The 20445-nt window shown below is 43.3% G+C and overlaps 1 protein-coding gene across 1 annotated transcript in view; it reads left to right on the top strand.

Moving 5' to 3' along the window:
* Positions 1–20445, top strand: part of ascc3 (activating signal cointegrator 1 complex subunit 3) — a gene marked incomplete at its 5' end in the record, with an annotated part of 152707 nt that overhangs the window by 91525 nt on the left and 40737 nt on the right. Inside the window, 6 exons of the mRNA XM_083661237.1 lie at positions 1815–1900; positions 2764–2930; positions 3313–3458; positions 10585–10705; positions 11539–11681; positions 17884–18021. Of these exons, the coding sequence (XP_083517363.1) occupies positions 1815–1900; positions 2764–2930; positions 3313–3458; positions 10585–10705; positions 11539–11681; positions 17884–18021 (801 nt within the window). The remainder of the gene's footprint in view (positions 1–1814; positions 1901–2763; positions 2931–3312; positions 3459–10584; positions 10706–11538; positions 11682–17883; positions 18022–20445) is intronic.

Raw genomic sequence — 20445 nt, 5'->3', positions numbered from 1 at the left:
CTATGCCCTCTGGGCGTCCACGATGGAACCTTTCTCCACATGTTCTGGGAGTGTCAGCCTGTGGCTAACTTTTGGAGCGATGTAGCCGCTCATCTGGAGAATATGTTTTCCATAAATGTGCCTGTTTCTGTTCCATTTTTGATTTTAAACGACCTCTCACAATTAACAATTTGGGAATATTTGAAGCGAATTGTGTTGGCAGGTTTAACGGCAGCTAAAAAATGAATTGCAATGCGTTGGAAACAACCCAACAAAGTCTCAATGACTCACTGGATTCTTACTTTTCTTGATATTATTCATATGGAACAGTCAAGTGCTCGTATAAACGGGATTAAGGAAGATAACTTGATCCAGTGGCATTTAGATGTTGAAAAGTTGAAGGCTTTATTTTAGTCTCCTTCTCCTTCTCCCTTTTCTTTCCTTTTTCTGTTTTTCTCTCTGCAAATGAACTTGTATCTTTCTCCATCATAATCCTGTAGAAGGTCCTGGGGTGTGGGGGGGGGTGGGATTCTATTATATTGCATTGTATTGTTTTGTATTGTATTTTGTTATCAGTTATCAGAAAAATAAGTACTCAATAAAGCACAGATAGTTAAGTACAATATCACAAAGTATTTGTACTTCCCATCTCTGAAAGGGACAAACCAGTTTTTTTTTATAATGTATTGACATTTTTCACAGCAACCATTTTGTGTCTAAAAGGCAGGGTAAACACAGGTGCAACCAAAACATTAATGAGGGTGTCCAACTTCCAATCCATTGCTTTGGCCCTCATCAATGTTTTTGTTGCACCTATAATCCCTGCCTTTTAGACACAAAATGGCTGCTGTGAAAAACGAACCAATGATTGATTAAGTCCTTAAAGGGATAGTGCGGATTATTGGACATAAAGTTGTATGAACTCCATAGCAGTTGTAGAGTGTATGGGGAGCTGACATGCTGATCCATGAGTCCCGGGGGCGGAGCTCTAGCTTGATCTGAGTGGAGAAAAACGAGTCCCGACGGACATTCTATCTAGGGTCACGGAGTTATCAAGTTTTACTCCTAAAGAAAGCATGCATGTGTTATCACATCTGATTTAATCAATAAAACCACAGGTGTGTCTGACACACACCTGTACACAGTGTTAGTGACCGCTGCGGATGCAGTGCGGAGCCAGAAAGTAGTGCCAATAAATAGCGCGGTCTGATCAACAGCAAGACTGCAGTTTTATTGATGAAATAAGATATCATAACACATGCATGCTTTCTTTAGGAGGCAAACTTGATAACTCCGTGACCCTAGAATGTCCATCGGGACTTGTTTTTCTCCATTCAGATCAAGATAGAGCTAGAGATAGATACACTCTACAACTGGTATGGAGTTCATACAACCTTATGTCCAATAATCCGCACTGTCCCTTTAAGTCATGGAGAAGTTGTGGAATTGTACATTAAGCCTCACATCCTCACAGACCTCACATCCTGTTTAGCTTCACCTATCAGTCTGGACTTCCAGCCGCCCAGTGGCCATTTCAGTCTATTTCTGCAATAACTAAACTCACTTTTTTGTTGACTCTACTAGCGTTAACGTTACCGTGCTCTTGCTCTGGGGGAACGCCATTACTGTTTTGCTAGCGGCGTCCCTGATAGGCTGATTACGTTGGCAACTATGGCGCAGGTTGCATTGTCATTTCTGGAAATCACGGGGGGCAAGGGTGGAAGTCCAGACTGATCTGTGGAGGTGGAGGTGTGGAGATGGTTTGACCAGGCTAAGGGTGGAAACCCTGCTAATGTTTCTTCTGCTTATTTGATCCTATATTCCTGTGTTTTCAGGTGGTGTATATCGCCCCCCTGAAAGCCCTGGTCAGAGAGAGAATTGAGGACTGGAAGGTCAGGATCGAGGAGAAACTGGGAAAGAAGTGAGTGGGATCAGACACACTTGACCCTCCCCAACAAGGAAAGACAAAACCTTATAGAGAGCCGCAGGGATGATGTATTTTTGTAGTCAGAACGCGGAAGTCCCGGACTTCCTGGTTCTTCACTGTTTCTGTCTATGGGATTTTTGAATGGGTTTTTGCCGCGATGCTTCAAATAAGGTCTCTGGGCAACGCAAGCTTAATCAAACGCGAACCAGTGTTCAGCCGGATAATCTTCACACATGAGGACCACTCGTAAATGCGAGCCCTAGAAGTAAAAAGCTCGTGCTAAGCTAATCCAGGACTACACACAGTGTCGCATAGGCTTCCCCGTCACGTCACCACTCAACCTGGAGTGTTGTTGATGTGTGCGCTGCTGTGCACTGATTACCCCGGGCTGAACGGGCTGAACCAGGTGAGGGAAAGAGAATTTCCGTGTTCGTCCTTTGAAGTGATGACGTTATTGACGTATCTATCCCCGTCGACTCAACAGTGTAGTCTCATTTAGCCGTTTGCTAGCTAGCCGTCCTTTTAACGCCACGTAAAAGCTTCAAAACTCATAAAAGTGGTCCTCATGTGTGAAGATGATATTACTAAACACTGGTCCGCGTTTGATTAAGCTTGCGTTGCCCAGAGAGATTATTAGAAGCATCGCGCCAAAAACCCATTCAAAAATTCCATAGGCGAAAACAGTGAAGAACCAGGAGTGTTAGCATCGATGATTTCCGGACTCGTTCCTGCGGCTCTCTATTCATGGGGGCTTTTGGGCCTCGTTGAAGAGGCGGAGGGCAGTTGTGGAGAAACTGAAATAGTTATTCATTCATCTGTCTCTCTCTCTCTCTGTCTCTGTCCATCTCTCTCTCCAGAGTGGTGGAGCTGACGGGCGACGTGACCCCAGACATGAGGTCCATCGCCCAGGCCGACCTAATCGTCACCACACCAGAGAAGTGGGACGGCGTGAGTCGAAGCTGGCAGAACCGCAGCTACGTCCAGAAGGTAGCCATCCTCATCATCGACGAGATCCACCTGCTCGGTAAGACTCCCCAACCAAACCCATTGTATTCTGCACCAAAAGTGTGCATTAGGGCTAGGTAAAAAAAAAAAAGAAAGATATATCAATATCGAATCAATATTCATTTATCGATCCATAAATCCCTATATCGAAATATTGATCTTTTAATGAAAATTGAAAAGGCTTCCATCAATGGGCCATAGGCTCAATCACCATTGTGTTACAGTAACAGTCGGAGATACAGTAGATAGTGACTTAATAGCCATTTATTTAACACGAAAATCTTTGAGATTATCACTTTAAAGAGAGGAGCAAAACTGAAGAGTTTGTATGAAACATAAGTGGAACATTTGGCGTTTGTCCCATATAACCCCTGGGACTGTACCATTGTGTCTGATTCCAGGGGAGGACAGAGGCCCGGTGCTGGAGGTCATTGTGTCCAGGACCAACTTCATCTCCTCCCACACCTCCAGGAGCGTCCGCGTGGTCGGCCTGTCCACGGCGCTGGCCAACGCCCGAGACCTGGCCGACTGGCTGGGCATCGGACAGGTCAGACATCCTTAAGTTAAGTTATGTAAGGTTAAGTTAACTTAAGTTAAAGGATCATTTCTGTATTTCTCAACTCAGGTCCCACACAGTCCCAGGATATGGCACTCCCAGTTCTGTCTGTATCATATAATAAGGACATGAGCCGGTGCATGGCAGAAAATAAGCTTTTTACAGGACGTACATGCATGGTGCCTTGTTGCCCTGTGTGCTTCTGTTCCAGCCCATTGTGCAGCTAGATCTGGCTCAATACTGCATCCATTTCTGATTAGTTAGTTAGTTAGTAAAAAAATTACGAAAAATTACATCCACGTTGGAAAATACCAAATTTCTCCTTCAAGGTAAGCATGGTCGGACTGTCCACCGCGCTGGCCAATGCCCGAGACCTGGCCGACTGGCTCGGAATCGGACAGGTCAGATCCACTCCGACGGCAAAAAAGCCAGCGCACGGGTTTTCCCATAGACAGTACATTGTCTTGAATATATTCCTCTCACCTTCTTGACCCCCTGTTCTTGGCTCAGAGTGAAGGATCGTCTCCATAAGCTACCTTTGTTTGAAAGATAGTGAGCATGACTTTGTGCACCAAGAGCACTGCTGCAGCCGAGCCAGCCGAAAACCACACGTAGCTCCGTGTTTTCACGGTTCATTTGTTGCCTCCTCCTTCATATTTGATTGAGCATATATAATAATAGTTATTACGATAAACAGATACTTTTGGCCCAGAGCTGATGTAGTTTATCTCTATAATCGTCTGGAGTCCTGTGTCTCTGGACAGCATGCTTAAGTTGCTCTCATAATCATCCCAAATTGCTGCAGCGATGCGGATGGATGACTTGCCCTGTGAGAGAAGCATCGTAGCTATAGCAAAGGATCCTTATTACAAGGCAAGGCAAGGCAAAGTTTATTTATATAGCACATTTAAAACAACCACAGTTGACCAAAGTGCTTAACATGTAAGCAAATACAAAATATATAGATATAAGAAACACTTAAGAAACAGTAAAGCAATGGGCACAAAAACACAGTAAAAATGGAGTTGAAGGGACAGCTCAGCTCGAGTTGAAAGCCACGGAGTAGAGGTGAGTCTTTAGGAGCGACTTAAAGGACTCTAGGGACTCGGCAGTCCGTATGTGGACAGGTAAGCTGTTCCACAGACTAGGGGCAGCCACAGCGAACGCTCGGTCGCCTCTGTTTTTTCTCCTTGATCTCGGCACATCTAAGAGCATCTGGTTTGTCGACCTCAGTGCTCTGGATGGAGTATGGATGTGGATGAGATCCGCTAGATAAGAGGGGGCCAGTCCATTTAGAACCTTAAAAGCAATTAGCAAAATCTTCAAAGTGATCCTAAAGCGGACCGGGAGCCAATGAAGCTCAGCCAACACAGGCGTAATGTGGTCGCGCTTTCTTTTCCCAGTTAGGAGCCGAGCGGCTGCATGTTGGACTACCTGCAGTCGCTGAAGCGAGGACTGGTCCAGGCCTACATACAAGGAGTTACAGTAGTCAAGTCTGGAAGTAATAAAGGCATGGATGACTTTCTCAAGGTCTTGTGGAGATAAATAGGCCTTGATCTTGGCTAACAGCCTTAGCTGGAAGAAGCTGGTTTTTACAACCGAATTTATCTGTTTGACAAATTTGGCTTTGACCTTTGACCCATACAAGGTTTCGGAAGGGCTTTGACCCATACACAGTTTCTGTAGGGCAATACCAATGTTTTTACACACACTGATGAAGGTTCAGTCCAGCTGAAATGTATGGGTGGCTGTTTAACTATTTATGAAGCCAATGTGAAATAAGCGTGGTAGCACTTTACATTACAGTACACATGTTACTGGATAATAACATAGAAATCACATAGACATGATCAGAAAGGAAGTCATTTCTGGTACAGTGGACTGCTCTTTTAGTCATTACTTTGGGACGGGATGAATTGATCACTACAGTATAAGCAGATGATCATTGTCATTTGTAACCGATTTTTGTCTTTGTCTTTTTCCTTGTCTCATGCAGATTACCATCTAATTGAGATTTCTATATTTATTACATGAAGACAGTACATGTAAAGTAATGAAACAGACAGCTTTGCTATTTGGTGAATTTGATTGACTTTCAAAATACAAATAAATCATAGAATTAGTGTAGTTTAAAAAAAAAATGTATGAGAAGACCTAAAATGATTACCGTAAATTCCGGACTATAAGACGCACCGGTCTATAAGCCGCACCTTCAAAGGTGACTATTTTTTTCTTCTATAAGCCGTACCGGTCTATAAGCCGCGGGTGTTTTGATGTTTAATTACCATATGTAAGGCTTCGTGCACAGAGGGGATTGTCGGGAAAGAGATGGCTGTTTGGGGAAGCTCCCATTTATTAACATTTCAACAAAACAAAAGTCAGGTCACTAATCCCCAGACCGCGGGTGTTTTAATGGTATTTTTTGTTTTTTTTACAGTGCACACAGTGTCCGCGGTGTGGTGAAAAGAGGGCAAGAGAGGAAATTAAAACAGAAGTGGATTTATAGTTAGAAAGAGTGCTAAAGAAGAGAGAATTCCGTTTTTTATTTTTTTATTTTAGTTACTCACAGTACTATTGACCAGTCCAACTCAAAAGATATTCGGCAGTTTCACTTTGAGCTCTTGTTCCGCCGCTGTCCATCAATGGTTATGACGAGTCTCGCTGGGTACAGTACGCCAAAGCGATATCCATTGACTTTAACCTTTTCGATGATGCTGTTGTATGTTGCGCGTTTCTGTTGCACCAACGCGGAGAGGTCCTGCCGGACGAAAAAGCGCGTACCCTCCCAGGTGAGGGGCTTCTTCCCCGCAGCCTGGAGGATGAGTTGACGGTCGGGCCAGCGGAGTAGGCAGATGAAGATGGCCCTCGGTGGCAGGCCAGAGTCTGGACGTGGCCGAGGCGCCCGGTGTGCCCTGTCCACCTCTGGTGGTTTCTCGCCTTCCTTCAGGTCCAGGATGTAACACAGGATTTTGCCACGAAAGCGTCCATGTCACCAATCTCAGCTCCCTCTTTTACATTGATCAGGCGAATGTTATTTCTTTTACTCCTGCTGATTAAGTCATCAACCTGCGTCTGCAGCGTTTCGATGTTTTTGCATTTTATCCACTTTCGGACTCACTGTGTTGTTTTTGTCCTCCAGTGCGCTGATGCGCTTTTTTTAGAAACTCTGTTCACGGTTGCATTATTTTCTTTAGTGAGTGAGTGGATGGACTTCTGCACGTTTTCAAACTTGTTTTCAAGCTGCTCAAACCTCTGAGCGATGTCGGACTTAATCGATAGTGTTTCACGGAATAAAAGTTTAGCCCAAGCCGTGTATCTCCAGCCTCCAGCAGGTGAGTCATTTCCTCATTCATGGCGGTGATTGCTTCTTTCTTTCTTTCGTCTTTTTCTTTCTGCTTACCTGTGTTGTGTTATGTTATGTTATGTTATGTTATGTTGTTAAAAGAGGGCAAGAGAGGAAATTAAAACAGAAGTGGATTTATAGTTAGAAAGAGTGCTAAAAAAGAGAGATTTTTTTTTTTTGGGGGGAAAAATCCATAGATAAGACGCACCGTTATATAAGCCGCAGGGGCCAAAAAAGGCCAAAAAACGGGAAAAAAGCCGCGGCTTATAGTCCGGAATTTACGGTACTGTACGCGGAATCCTGATTGCTATAAGCAAATTATTCAAACAGCATGCGTATAGGAATGATTCTGTACCAAACTTTTTGATCCATATAAGCGGTTGATCACTATAACCATGTAATAAGGAGTACCGTAACTACTATATTAGCATGATTAGCAGTAGCACATGACTGTAGTAAGCTGGGAAATCATTGCTGACTAACTACTATGTGGAAACATTGGCTTACTGCTCCTTTCCTTGGAACTTCCATAGTTCATAAGGCAGCTCAAAGTACTACATAGTACTACATAGTACAAAGTACTACATAGGAACTGTCAGGCTTAGAGACTTTATCAGTACAATAAGAAAATAGTTTGATAAACTAGATCACCCAGCCGTAGGCTTGATACCTCAATATTAGACTGATTTTAATATATGTAATATATAAAACAGACCAATAATATTGGCCCGTTTATCAGCAAACCCATATCACTCAGTCTAACCCAACGTATTAACCCTGAAATGACCAAAATGACCCCACTTATACCTCCACATTGTTTCCTCTTTTGGGCCAGTGCCACTGACCATTATAATATCAACTTACCATATAGTATCTGTAGGCACTAACCATACCTTTTCATCATGACAACTCATTTTATAGCTTGACTTTTGCTCCGCTGCCAGGCCTCCTCAGTGCTACAGGAAGGCCTGTGTGTGTGTGTGTGTGTGTGTGTGTGTGTGTGTGTGTGTGTGTGTGTGTGTGTGTGTGTGTGTGTGTGTGTGTGTGTGTGTGTGTGTGTGTGTGTGTGTGTGTGTGTGTGTGTGTGTGTGTGTGCGTGTGTGTGTGGGGGGGGAGGGGAGCAGGGGGGGATCAGCGTTGGCGAGCCGGATCGGCTGCCTGGGCCGTCCATAAATCTGGCTAGCTGCTGTTTGGTCTGGCCCGCTGTGTTTAGTTGCCCAATCCATTATCCAGGCCTGTAAGATATGTGTAGACACGCTCCAGGCCTCACCACACACACACACACACAACACAACACATCACACTTGAACACACACACACACACACACACACACACACACACACACACACACCATTGGACTCTTGCTCAATGCATTGTCCAATGCTGGCGCTGTTCAATGGCGACAAGGTCTGCTCTCCGACTCTGAGAGCGAACCAAGCAGAATTTCGCTCGTGATACTTGTACCATGAAGTGACAATAAAGTTTATCTCTCATCTCTCTCACACCAGGGTGGGAATTACTATTAAATTAATTATTCCGTTGCCCCTCCCTCTTAAGTTTAAGTTTAAGTTTATTTGCAGGAAAGGGTTTAAAAGCAACAGTTACAGTCACTGTCAGACCTGGCCTGACTCAGTTTGAAACTGGTTTTCAGCAGGTTCCTGGTTTACAGTTACAGTTAAAATACAGTTCAAAATACAGTTCAGGATAAAATAAATCAGAATAGAATAAGACAGTATATACATAACTATACCAATTAGAAAGCATCATTATACACTAATACATTATTAATAGCAACCAACAACAGTATCAGTGATTGCAGACTTGCTTTGTTAGTATGAGGTGCTTATAAGTACGTTTGAAGTGCGGAGTAGATATGATGGATCTGATATGATGGGGTATTTCATTCCAGATTACAGTAAAAGTGCGGAAGAATGATTTTAATCCATAGTTGTTTTTATAAGTTGGGACAGGTATAAGGTCTTGTGTGATTGAGCGAGTAACAAGAAAGGGTCTGGTGCTGGGTTTTGGAAGTAAAGCTGAAATTGCTGGGGGGAGGTTATTGTTTTGTAACTGAAAGTAAAATTTGATGGCTAACAGACTTGTGTAGTTTTGGAAGGTTAGGGCATTGGAATGGCCGTGATGATACCCCGAGATCCCAAAGAAGAAGAACTAGACGGACAAACCCATCTTTATTTGTCACACGACAACCCAACACATGCATGCAGCCACACACACACACACACATGCTGATGGTGGCCGGTGAAATATAGTCTCTGCATTTATCCCGTCCAGTCTTGTCCTTCCTCCGGGGGGCAGGCCAGGAGCAGTGAGCAGCTTTCTTGTGTCCACCCGCCCGGGGATCAGCTTCGGTTGTAGTCGTCACTGGTCAGATGATGATCTTCTGCATGTTTTAAGTGGGGGTCCATACCGATGTTGTATGGAGGAACCCCTGGTGAGCACGGAGAGAACATGCAAACTCCACGCAGAGGGGCCCTTTTTGACGAGATAGCCCAGCTCAGCAGTGGGCACCTGAGGATATGGGGGCGACACACCCTCGGCGCCCACAACGTCCCAGGCGGGAATCGAACCCAGGACCTTCTAGCAGTGGTGTAGTGGTCCCTGGAGAAGTGGGTAGACTGTAATTTACGCAACCCCCCCCCTTCCCGACTGCTTTTTATATATATATATATATATATATATATATATATATATATATATATATATATATATAATTCACCTACTATTCACCTGTAATGTCTGATTTGGTAGGATCATATTTATGTGATTTTCAAAACTTTCCCCTCTTAGGATTCATTCAAACTTTTTTCTCTCATTTGGAACATAGAGGACACCAAAATCCATTGAGTTTGGTTTTGTTGCAATCAGTGAGTGGTTGACCCACGTCATTACTGGGCTACATGTCTGCTCGGCTCCGGTAAAAAAAGGAAAATGGAAAAACTCTGACTCGGACAGAATAAACTGAACGCCTGTCGAACTCGGGCTCGACTAATACTTTCTCGGCCTCGGTACCGGTTTGGGCCGAGCCCAGCTCTATAACCAGTGTTGGGGGTAACTCATTTCAAAAGTAACATATTACATGTAATATATTACTTTTAGCAGTAACTCAGTAATATAACTTATTACAAATAGGATTCAGTAATATTATACCAGTTACTTTGTCAAGTAACACAAGTTATAAATTGAGTTACATTCTTTTTAATCAAAGCACATATTTAAATAAAGATACAATAATTTCCTAATCAAATTGTGTGTTGTTATCATGCAAATAACCACTATAGATGACAATAACAAAGGAAAAGGATAAGATTTAGAATCTTGGATGGTTTACACTGACTTCAAGACGGTTTAAATTATTTTTTTGGGATGGTTCTGGGGTGGCGATGTCATTCTGCTACTGCTGTTATTACAGTGAAAGTAATGCAAAAGTAGTGTAATAAGTAACGAGTTACTCTACACAGAAAGTAATATTGTAAAGTAACTTATTAATTTCACATGCAAGTAACTAGTAATATGTAGTATATTACATTTTGAAAGTAACTTGCCCAACACTGTCTATAACGGACTATGCCACAGTACTATAACATGCCACCCTACACCACACCCTGCCTCGTCTGCCCTGTGCGTCAGTGACAGTGACAGACAGACTCACATTACAGCCAGATGGTCCCCCGTGCTGCCAGCTGCTCACCAAAGACTCTCTCTTTTCTCCCCCCCATCCCCCATCCCCCATCCCCCATCCCCCCGTGCAACAGGTGGGCTTGTTTAACTTCCGTCCTTCTGTTCGACCCGTCCCGCTGGAGGTTCACATCCACGGCTTCCCAGGGCAGCACTACTGCCCCCGCATGGCCAGCATGAACAAGCCTGCCTTCCAAGGTACAAATTCAGCATCCGCACACACACACACATGCACTTACACCTGTATGTAACCAGTTAAAGGAACACTCTGCCCATTTTCAACCAGCTTTGTATCATTAGAACATCAGTAGTATATCAGAAACTCAAATTAATAACTCATTAACTCAAATCAACTCTCAATAACTGTCAAACTAGATGAATGACGTCATCTAGTTTGACAGTTATTGAGAGTTGATTTGAGTTAATGAGTTATTCATTTGAGTTAGTGTGGACCAGTGATGTCACTGGGCCACACTTTAACACTCAATAACTGTCAAATTAAATGACAGACTTCAAAACAGTTTACAGTTTTCTGATATACTACTGATGTTCTAATGATACAAAGCTGGTTGAAAATGGGCAGAGTGTTCCTTTAAGTCTTCTAGTTTCATATGATATCAGTGCCCTCGCTCTCCCTTTAATAATGAGCCCGCTGCAGCCTCTGAAAGAAATTAGCTGCAGAATCATTTTGGCTGATGCCCCAGGGCACTCACCCTGCCCATATAGTTGCTAATCCTGGCTTCATTGTTGTATCTGCCTAGGTTAATTTTTATGCCTTCGCCAGCGATCGCCAGGCCGGAGGTATTTTTTGGGGGGTTGTCCGTCCGTCCGTCCAATGTTCGTTCACGCAATATCTCAGGAACGCCTTAACCGAACATCAAGCCTGTGGTTGATTGTTTCTCCAATACTACAGTATGCTTTGGTGATATGGAGGTGTCATGGATTATTATGGTCATAGTTGACTTCATTTCCCCAAATTGTTTGTATGTTCTGCACGGTCACTACTACAGTGTTATCTGTCTTCTCCGCAGCGATACGCAGCCACTCCCCAGCCAAGCCGGTGCTGATCTTCGTCTCATCGCGGCGGCAGACTCGACTGACGGCCTTGGACCTGATCGCCTACCTGGCAACCGAGGACGACCCCAAGCAGTGGCTGCATCAGGACGAGAGAGAGGTACGTTCACAACACTACAACAGATGAGAGAGGTACGTTCACAACACTAAAACAGATGAGAGAGAGGTACGTTCACAACACTAAAACAGGGGGCCGTTCGGCCCCCAACCCTCAGCAAAATCTGGCCTTGTGGTAGCGAGGACATTTTTTTGTGGTCCTCTCTATCATCAAAGTTGCCTGGGTTGCGGCATGACAATATTTGTTCGGCAACAATCTGGGTTTCTCATGTGGCCCCCCATGAAAAAGAATTGCCCACCCCTGAATTCTAGTATGTACCTAGTATGGATCTTGTATCTTGTACATCTCATGTATTGTTATAGGCTCCTTCTCTTCTGTTCTTCCTCCTTTATCTGGCCCAGTTGTGCTGACGTTCCCCCGGCTCTGTCTCAGCGCTGGTTTAAGTGTCATTAGAGGGAATTCAAGCCAACTTGTGGCGGAAAAGCCTGTGTCATCCTCCATTATATTATCTCTGCATATCTCAGGATCATTTCAAGATGTGGACAAACGGCTCCTCTGGGTTCACGTTTCCAAAAGTATGCTAATATTATTACAGCACTCAATTACCCAGGACTGATAAGCCTCAACATGCATGTGTAACGGACCTACACACACACACACACGCACACACACACACACGTACGCACGCATGCACGCACACACACATGCACACACACACACACACACACACACACACACGCACACACACGCACACGCACACACACAGAGCTGCAAACTGCACTGCAATGAGCAGCAATTGTGAAATGAAGTGGAATTGTTCTACCACATATATTAACGGGCAGTTGACCTTGTGTGTCTGTGTGTGTGTGTGTGTGTGTGTGTGTGTGTGTGTGTGTTTGTGTGCGTGTCCGTGTGTGTGTGCGTGTGTGTGTGTGTGTGTTTGTGCGTGTGTGTGTGTGTTTGTGCGTGTGTGTGTGTGCTTGTGTGTGTTTGTGTCTGTGTGTGTGCGTGTGTGTGTGTGTGTGTGTGTGTGTGTGCGTGCGTGCGTGCTAGGGCTGTGAATCTTCACTGGCCTTACGATTCGATTCGATTACGATTATCGATGCATCTTAAATCGATGCATCACTTTTTTCCACAATACATGATTTATTTTTTCTCACTTTCTTTTTTCTCACTGTGTGGCTACTTTTAAAATAAAAGTGCATTTGGAATTGCATTGTATTATGATCCATAATTAAAATAAACAACTGCATGTACTTCCATTATATTTTATTTGATTATAAAAAATAAAATAAAAAAATAATAATAATAATCGATTTTTGACATTTGTGAATCGATGCAGAATCGTGCACGTCCGCATCGCGATGCATCTTATAATCGATTATTTTTGACCCCCCTAGTGCGTGCGTGCGCGCGTGCGTGCGTCTGTGTGTGTGTGTGTGTGTGTGTGTGTGTGTGTGTGTGTAGGACGTTTTACGAGTGTGGGTTTGATGCCAGCCATCTGTATTTCTTTTCTAGCGGTGTGAAAGGCGACCAGCCCCATAAAACATGTTAACTTACATGTTTTATGAGGCCCAGGCCTCACTGTGACTTTTAAAGTCTCCAGTATAAGGGATTCAACGTCAAATGCACCAATACCTCTAAGTTATGTGCCTGTTAGCCTGTCCAAGATACAGTATAATTCATGTGTCACCGAGCTCTGTGGGCATTAACCAGCTTTATACCATGGTCCGTGTGAATACTCGATTATGATTGGCTGCAGAGTGTCCATTAAAAAGTGATAATGTACAGTTGGTAAAGTTGTTCAGCCAAATGGTCTGTTCACCATTCATATCAATGCGCCATAGTTTCAACAGTGTTATCAAGAGCAGTTTTAGCTCCATACCCCCGTTAAGGGTTAATATGGCACTTTTGGAAGTTGAGAAAAAAAATTGAGTCGGTCAAAGTAAGTATTTAAATCACCCGTGTGCTCAGTTTATCAAAAATAACTCTTATTTACAATTTTGATTTTCGTTTCGGAGATTTCCCTCCTCTGACGGCTGTGAGCCATTAAGTGACGCGCGTGCCTCTGCAAGCTGAGCGGGGACGAGCTGCTCAGAATCAGGCGAGGCAGAATCCCGACTGTAACAAAACTGCCCTCTGAACACGTGTAGCATCATGTCCCATGTTGCGGTCTGAGCGAGGGGACTATTTTCTCTGCGGTTCTTAAATCATCTCCAAGGTTATAAAAACTAAATTTTGATTGCAAAACACATGAAAATATAAATGAATGGTCTGTTTTGTTGCCAAGTGACCATGGTATAAGCGGGTTAATGCACTTCGAGGTGTCCATTATCACTTTTTAAGGGACTTTACGGAAGCAACCAGTCCTCGGCTGGCGCCTCGGACCGGTTCACGCTTCTCGCGTCGTTAACGCGGTTCGCGGTCTTAAAGGGATACGCACACAAATGCTGAATTAGGTATCAATGGGTTAATAAGATACCTTCCCTCTGGCTTTAAAAATGAACCCGATACAGCCTCTGAAAGACAGTAATGTCGGCCACAGACACCAGCGCGTTCATGATTTTGGGCTGGCACCTGGAGTGGCCAATCAGATTTCAGAGGGGGGCAGTGCCACCCCTCGCCACTCCCTAGACACGCCCCTGAGTCTGGGTGGAAATCTGTTGAAATGGGAGGGAGCCAGATGCATCTGCCAGAGCAAATAGATCATGAACACAATAGATCTGTTGAATGCACAATAGAACATTCCTCAGGTTCCCAGGCTACAGAAATGTTGTACTTATTTTCAGCAACTAATGTGTGACATCATCAGTGATGTTAGAGCCATTGTGACATCATCAGTGATGCACACATACACACACACACACACACACACACACACTGTACACACAAGAAACAGACAGGCACACACAAGCACACACACACGAGACAGACACACACACTGATGTCATCAGTGATGATGTCATCACTGATGTCATCAGTCTGAGGCTCACGAGAGAGACTGAGGGAGAGGGAGAGAGATTGAGGGAGAGAGAGGAGAGGGAGGGAGAGACTGAGGGAGAGAGAGAGGGAGACATTGTGCGCGCGCCAATAGGGCAGGCAAGGCCGCGCAGCGGCCGAGCTGCGGATGCGAGCTGCAGGGCCAGCTTGGACACTAAATACACCTAAAATGGTGTTTTTCGCAGCTAGGGAGGAAATTACCCTGGTTTCTATTGATTTTAAATGAAAGCATCAGTGAGAAGTTTGGCTTCCTGTACTGGCCTACACTGCATTATGTCACCCTGTGGAGGGTGCTGTTCTTCCAACTCAAGAGAGCCAAAGCTTTCAGAGTTTCTGGCAATGGCAACATGTTTATCCTCAGTACAGCTAGAGACACCACAGGGGGGGGGGGGGGTGGCAGCAAGCAATGGGGTTTATGGGAAATGTAGTCGTAATTTGGGGGGAAACAATACCACTGGTGTGAGATAGTGGCTACCAATCTTCACTGTGGTCTAATTTTGTTTACAGTAATTATACCAATGAATCAAAAGATATACTTGATTTTTAAAGACCTCTGAAAGTCAAAAATCTGTTCTTCTTCTTGTTCCTTCAGTTGAATGTTTGAATGATGTCTGTGCAGAGTTTGACACTAGAAGTCTGTTTTCACAATCATCCGCTGAAAGTGGAACGTTTGAGCTCAGTGTAAAGGCCATTTTCAACTAGCATGATTTGTGACATCACAAATACTGGAGCCAATCCCTGTCCAGCATTCAGCAGTTAAGGCCTTTGTTTGTATTCGGCGATTGGCTAGTTATGTTCTAGAACTTCTAGGTAACCCTGATTGGTTGCTTTGGAATTTTTTTAATTAGTTTTTTTTAATGAGGTTTAAGTTATTTTAAGGATGTTACCTTTTTATGTGGGAAAAACCATCAGACACAAATTATTATTCAACGTAGAGTATTTTACCTACATCTTAAAACATGACTTTAGGGGGTCTTTAAAAATGGTACACAGAGCACCTTTTAATTTTTTTATTAAAATCTTTCATTTGGCTTTCTGGCGCCTGCATGTCATACTGCCCACATACAAACAATCCAAGCCCAGCCTTTCTGTATGTACAGTGCATCCCCGGTAGGGTTTTCAAAATTATCTATAAATATCAATACTAAATATATGAAACGGATACAATACTCATTTGCAACAGGTATCAATAGTATGGATAAGTATCAATACAAAAAATTTGAAACCGATACAATACTCATTTGCAAAAGCGATCGATGCTATCGATAAGTATCAATACTAAAAAAAATACATACTGATTTTCCCCTCCCTATCATTGGTTCTGATAGGCTGATGACTAGAGCAGAGGTAATCTACTGTGTTCTGATATGCTGATGACTAGAGCAGGGGTAATCTTCTGTGTTCTGATAGGCTGATGACTAGAGCAGGGGTAATCTGCTGTGTTGTGATAGGCTGATGACTAGAACAGGGGTAATCTGCTGTGTTACGATAGGCTGATGACTAGAGCAGGGGTAATCTGCTGTGTAAATTCAAAGTTTTGAATGACTTTTATCAGGCCTAGATTATGGAGAATCGTGCATCTGTCCGTCCATCTGTCTTCCCTTATTTGTGTGCCTCTTCATGTGTTGTCATGTGTGGTATCTTATTTGTGTGCCTCTTCATGTGTTGTCATGTGTGGTATCTTATTTGTATGCCGCTTCATGTGTTGTCATGTGTGGTATCTTATTTGTATGCCGCTTCATGTGTTGTCATGTGTGGTATCGAAAATGGTTTTCCTGAGTATCGATATTTTCCTGGGTATCATGTCAAAGTGATAAATTCTAGTATTGTCACAACCTGGCCTCTGTGTGTGTGTGTGTGTGTTCCAGTGATATATGCTGCTCCCTGCTGTTACCTCTGTACTGGCCCGTGTAGCAGCTCAGCTCCCCGCTGGTTGACTGACAGGCGGCTGGCGCTAGCTGCCTAGCTCTCAGCGGGGGGTCGCTTTAACTACCCCCTCTGCCTCTCTTCCTTCCTCTGCTGGAGGTGGCTTCCCTTCTCTTCCTCTGCACCATGGATTTTCACCCTCCCGTTCCCATCCCCTTTTCAATAAATCAACATCTGTTTCGCTCGTGGTGACTCGTTACTCGGACACGAAGGTACCGGTGGCCTGTAGGGGGCGCTTCAATAAGCTGGCATTTGTGATTTTGATTTTTAGATTTTTTTTGAAAAGCCTTTAAAATTCTTCTCATGAATCCTACAGATCGGAATGGCACAAAATCTTGCAAGTATGTTTACTGGATAAACCTTTACTTTGAGAAAAGTTAAGGGATTGGTCCAGAAATGGTGAAGTTATAAACAATCAGTTGTTGTACTTTGTGCTAAAGGTTCAACTGATTGTAAAATCATGGCATAGTAATTAATCAACTTGAAATTCCTCAAGTTGGTCAGACACATAATTTTAAATAGATCTACCAAGCTAAGTGTTGATATGTTAACATTTGAACAAAAAACACAATTATTTAGGACTTTCCACAATGCAAATTATAATAGCCCTGGGCTAACTTATCCTGGGCTAACCTTAGCCCACACACACATGTTAGCCCAGGTTAACCAAACACAGATCAATCTAGTCAAGAACAGTGGCTAAACTTCAGCCGAACTAACGGGTTATACTTGAGTACCCTGACCTGGTCCATTCATTTTTTTTCCTGTTTTTTTTTTTTTACACTTTTTAATACTGAATGTTGGTGAAATGATCTCTGTCTTAAACTGTTGGCACAGGAAAATAACATTTGAAAACATACGAAATACCCATTGTAATAGGTGAGCACATCAATAAACTATGTGTATTTAGGTATGCGGCCCACAACCAAAAAAGGTTTGGCCACCCCTGGTTTAGAGGATGAGGCACTGCAGACTCAGTGTTGTAAATAACATATTCAGACCCCCCCCCCCCCCCCCCCCCAGTTCATTTATTTTTAATGTGGAGGTGTCTGCAGCCAGCTTATGCCATGTCAGCAGAGGTTTGTACACCAGACATATTGCAGCTTGTATTAGCAGGACGTTTCTCGAGGCTTGCTGCAACATTTGTTTTGTTTAATGTTGCTATGGTTACAGGTTGGGTAGCGGATCAATCTAGATCAAGAACAGTGGCTAAACTTGAGCCGAACTAACGCACACCTACTGGCCAATCAGAAAAGAGTATTCACCCAGACCATGTTTTTGTTTGTGACTGTGCTCTTCTGGTTTTGGTCACCACCAGATCGAGGACATCATCGGCACGCTGAGGGATTCCAACCTGAAGCTGACGCTGGCGTTTGGGATCGGCATGCATCATGCCGGCCTGCACGAGCGAGACCGCAAGACTGCGGAGGAGCTGTTTGTCAACTGCAAGATCCAGGTGCCAACTCAGCCATTTATAAACACAAAAACAAAAAACTCAGCCATCTATACACACCAGCTACCAGTGTTGGGCAAGTTACATTCAAAATGTAATATACTACATATTACTAGTTACTTTCATTTGAAAGTAATAAGTTACTTTACAATATTACTTTCTGTGGAGAGTAACTCGTTACTTATTACACAACTTTTGCGTTACTTTTACCAAAACAACAGCAGCAGTAGAATGACATCGCCGCCCCGGAACCATCCCGAAAAATAATTTCAACCACCTTGAAGTCAGTGTAAACAATCAAAAATTCTAAATGTTATTCTTTTCCTTTGTTATTGTCATCTGTAGTGGTTATTTGCATAAAAACACACAGTTTGATTAGGAAATGATTGTATCTTTTTAAATATGTGCTTTGAGTTAATCAAATGTAACTCAATTTGTAACTTGAGTTACTTAACAAGGTAATTGGTATAATATTACTGAAATCCTATAAGTAATAAGTTATATTACTGAGTTACAGCTAAAAGTAATATATTACATGTAATATGTTACTTTTGTAATGAGTTACCCCCAACACTGCCAGCTACACACCACTATATGGGCTTTCTGATTAGGCCGGGGCGATATCCAACATTTTATATCACAATATTGTCCCGCAAAAATATCTTTCATTTTCTTTGTAGGGGGGATATTTTATTTCTTCCGAATTGCATTGAATTTCTAAGCTATAATAACACGTCTAAGCTATACAGCCGAGGAATTTGATTTTAGCATTGAAGCGTTACAAGAAACATTGGCCATTTGGTGTAATGTGCTCATTCCTTTCTTGCTATTTACAGGAGGGGAAATGGGCTGATTGTGGAAGAGGGAACGAACTTGAATTAAAGACAAATGTTTCACTTCAAGAGATCAAAGACACTGAATATCAGCAGCACATAATATTGGCAGCTTCCATCCAAAGATATCTGTATACGCCTTTGAACACCCATATCGGTCCCACACACACACACACACACACACACACACACACACACACACACACACACACACACACACACACAGCACACAGTACTGCAGAAATGTGGGAAAAATGACAAGCTTTCATCTCGTGCATTTTATCGTTGACATGAGTTGTTTTATTGAGCTATGATAGATGTGACAGATATATGTGCTTTCTGTATTTCATGCATTGGCCTCTGTATATCTGCTAACGCAAAGCGACTCACATTTTGCACAGTATGCTGTATTGTATACACGCTGTAAATTGACATTTTCCCCATCTTTTTCTCACCGTCTTTATATTGCATATATATCTTGGTACTTTCTACCATTTCTCACTTATTGTCGACTGTATATATTTCATATTTTTGTATATTTTCCGTTCATTCCATTTGTCTTAGTACGCTCTGCTGCTTATATTGAACACCCGTCACCCCCAACCTCATAGAGGTAGGCCAGAAACGGGTCCCAAATGGTGGAAAACTTTTTAAGTGAGTTGGTCCTCAGAAACCTAAGTCTCTCCATCCGTATAACAGAGGTCATGTCCATCAACCACAGTTTATTTCCACAGGTTTTAACATCACCAAGGTTTCCTCCCACCTCAGCCTAGAGCATTTCACTAAGTTCTTGTCTCTTTCCACAGGTTTTGACATCACCGAGGTTTCCTCCCACCTCAGCCTAGAGCATTTCACTAAGTTCCTGTCTCTTTCCACAGGTTAACATCACCAAGGTTTCCTCCCACCTCAGCCTAGAGCATTTCACTAAGTTCTTGTCTCTTTCCACAGGTTTTGACATCACCAAGGTTTCCTCCCACCTCAGCCTAGAGCATTTCACTAAGTTCCTGTCTCTTTCCACAGGTTTTAACATCACCAAGGTTTCCTCCCACCTCAGCCTAGAGCATTTCACTAAGTTCCTGTCTCTTTCCACAGGTTAACATCACTAAGGTTTCCTCCCACCTCAGCCTAGAGCATTTCACTAAGTTCTTGTCTCTTTCCACAGGTTAACATCACTAAGGTTTCCTCCCACCTCAGCCTAGAGCATTTCACTAAGTTCCTGTCTCTTTCCACAGGTTTTAACATCACCAAGGTTTCCTCCCACCTCAGCCTACAGCATTTCACTAAGTTCTTGTCTCTTTCCACAGGTTAACATCACCAAGGTTTCCTCCCACCTCAGCCTACAGCATTTCACTAAGTTCTTGTCTGTTTCCACAGGTTTTAACATCACCAAGGTTTCCTCCCACCTCAGCCTAGAGCATTTCACTAAGTTCCTGTCTCTTTCCACAGGTTTTAACATCACCAAGGTTTCCTCCCACCTCAGCCTACAGCATTTCACTAAGTTCTTGTCTCTTTCCACAGGTTTTAACAGCACTAAGGTTTTTCCGATCTCAGCCTAGAGCATTTCACTAAGTTCTTGTCTCTTTCCACAGGTTTT

This window comes from Poromitra crassiceps (assembly GCF_964638095.1).
Source record: "Poromitra crassiceps genome assembly, chromosome: 26".
Classification (NCBI taxonomy): Eukaryota; Metazoa; Chordata; class Actinopteri; order Beryciformes; family Melamphaidae; genus Poromitra; species Poromitra crassiceps.
Note: the sequence above shows the minus strand (reverse complement) of the source record. Positions and strands in the feature narration are given on the sequence as shown.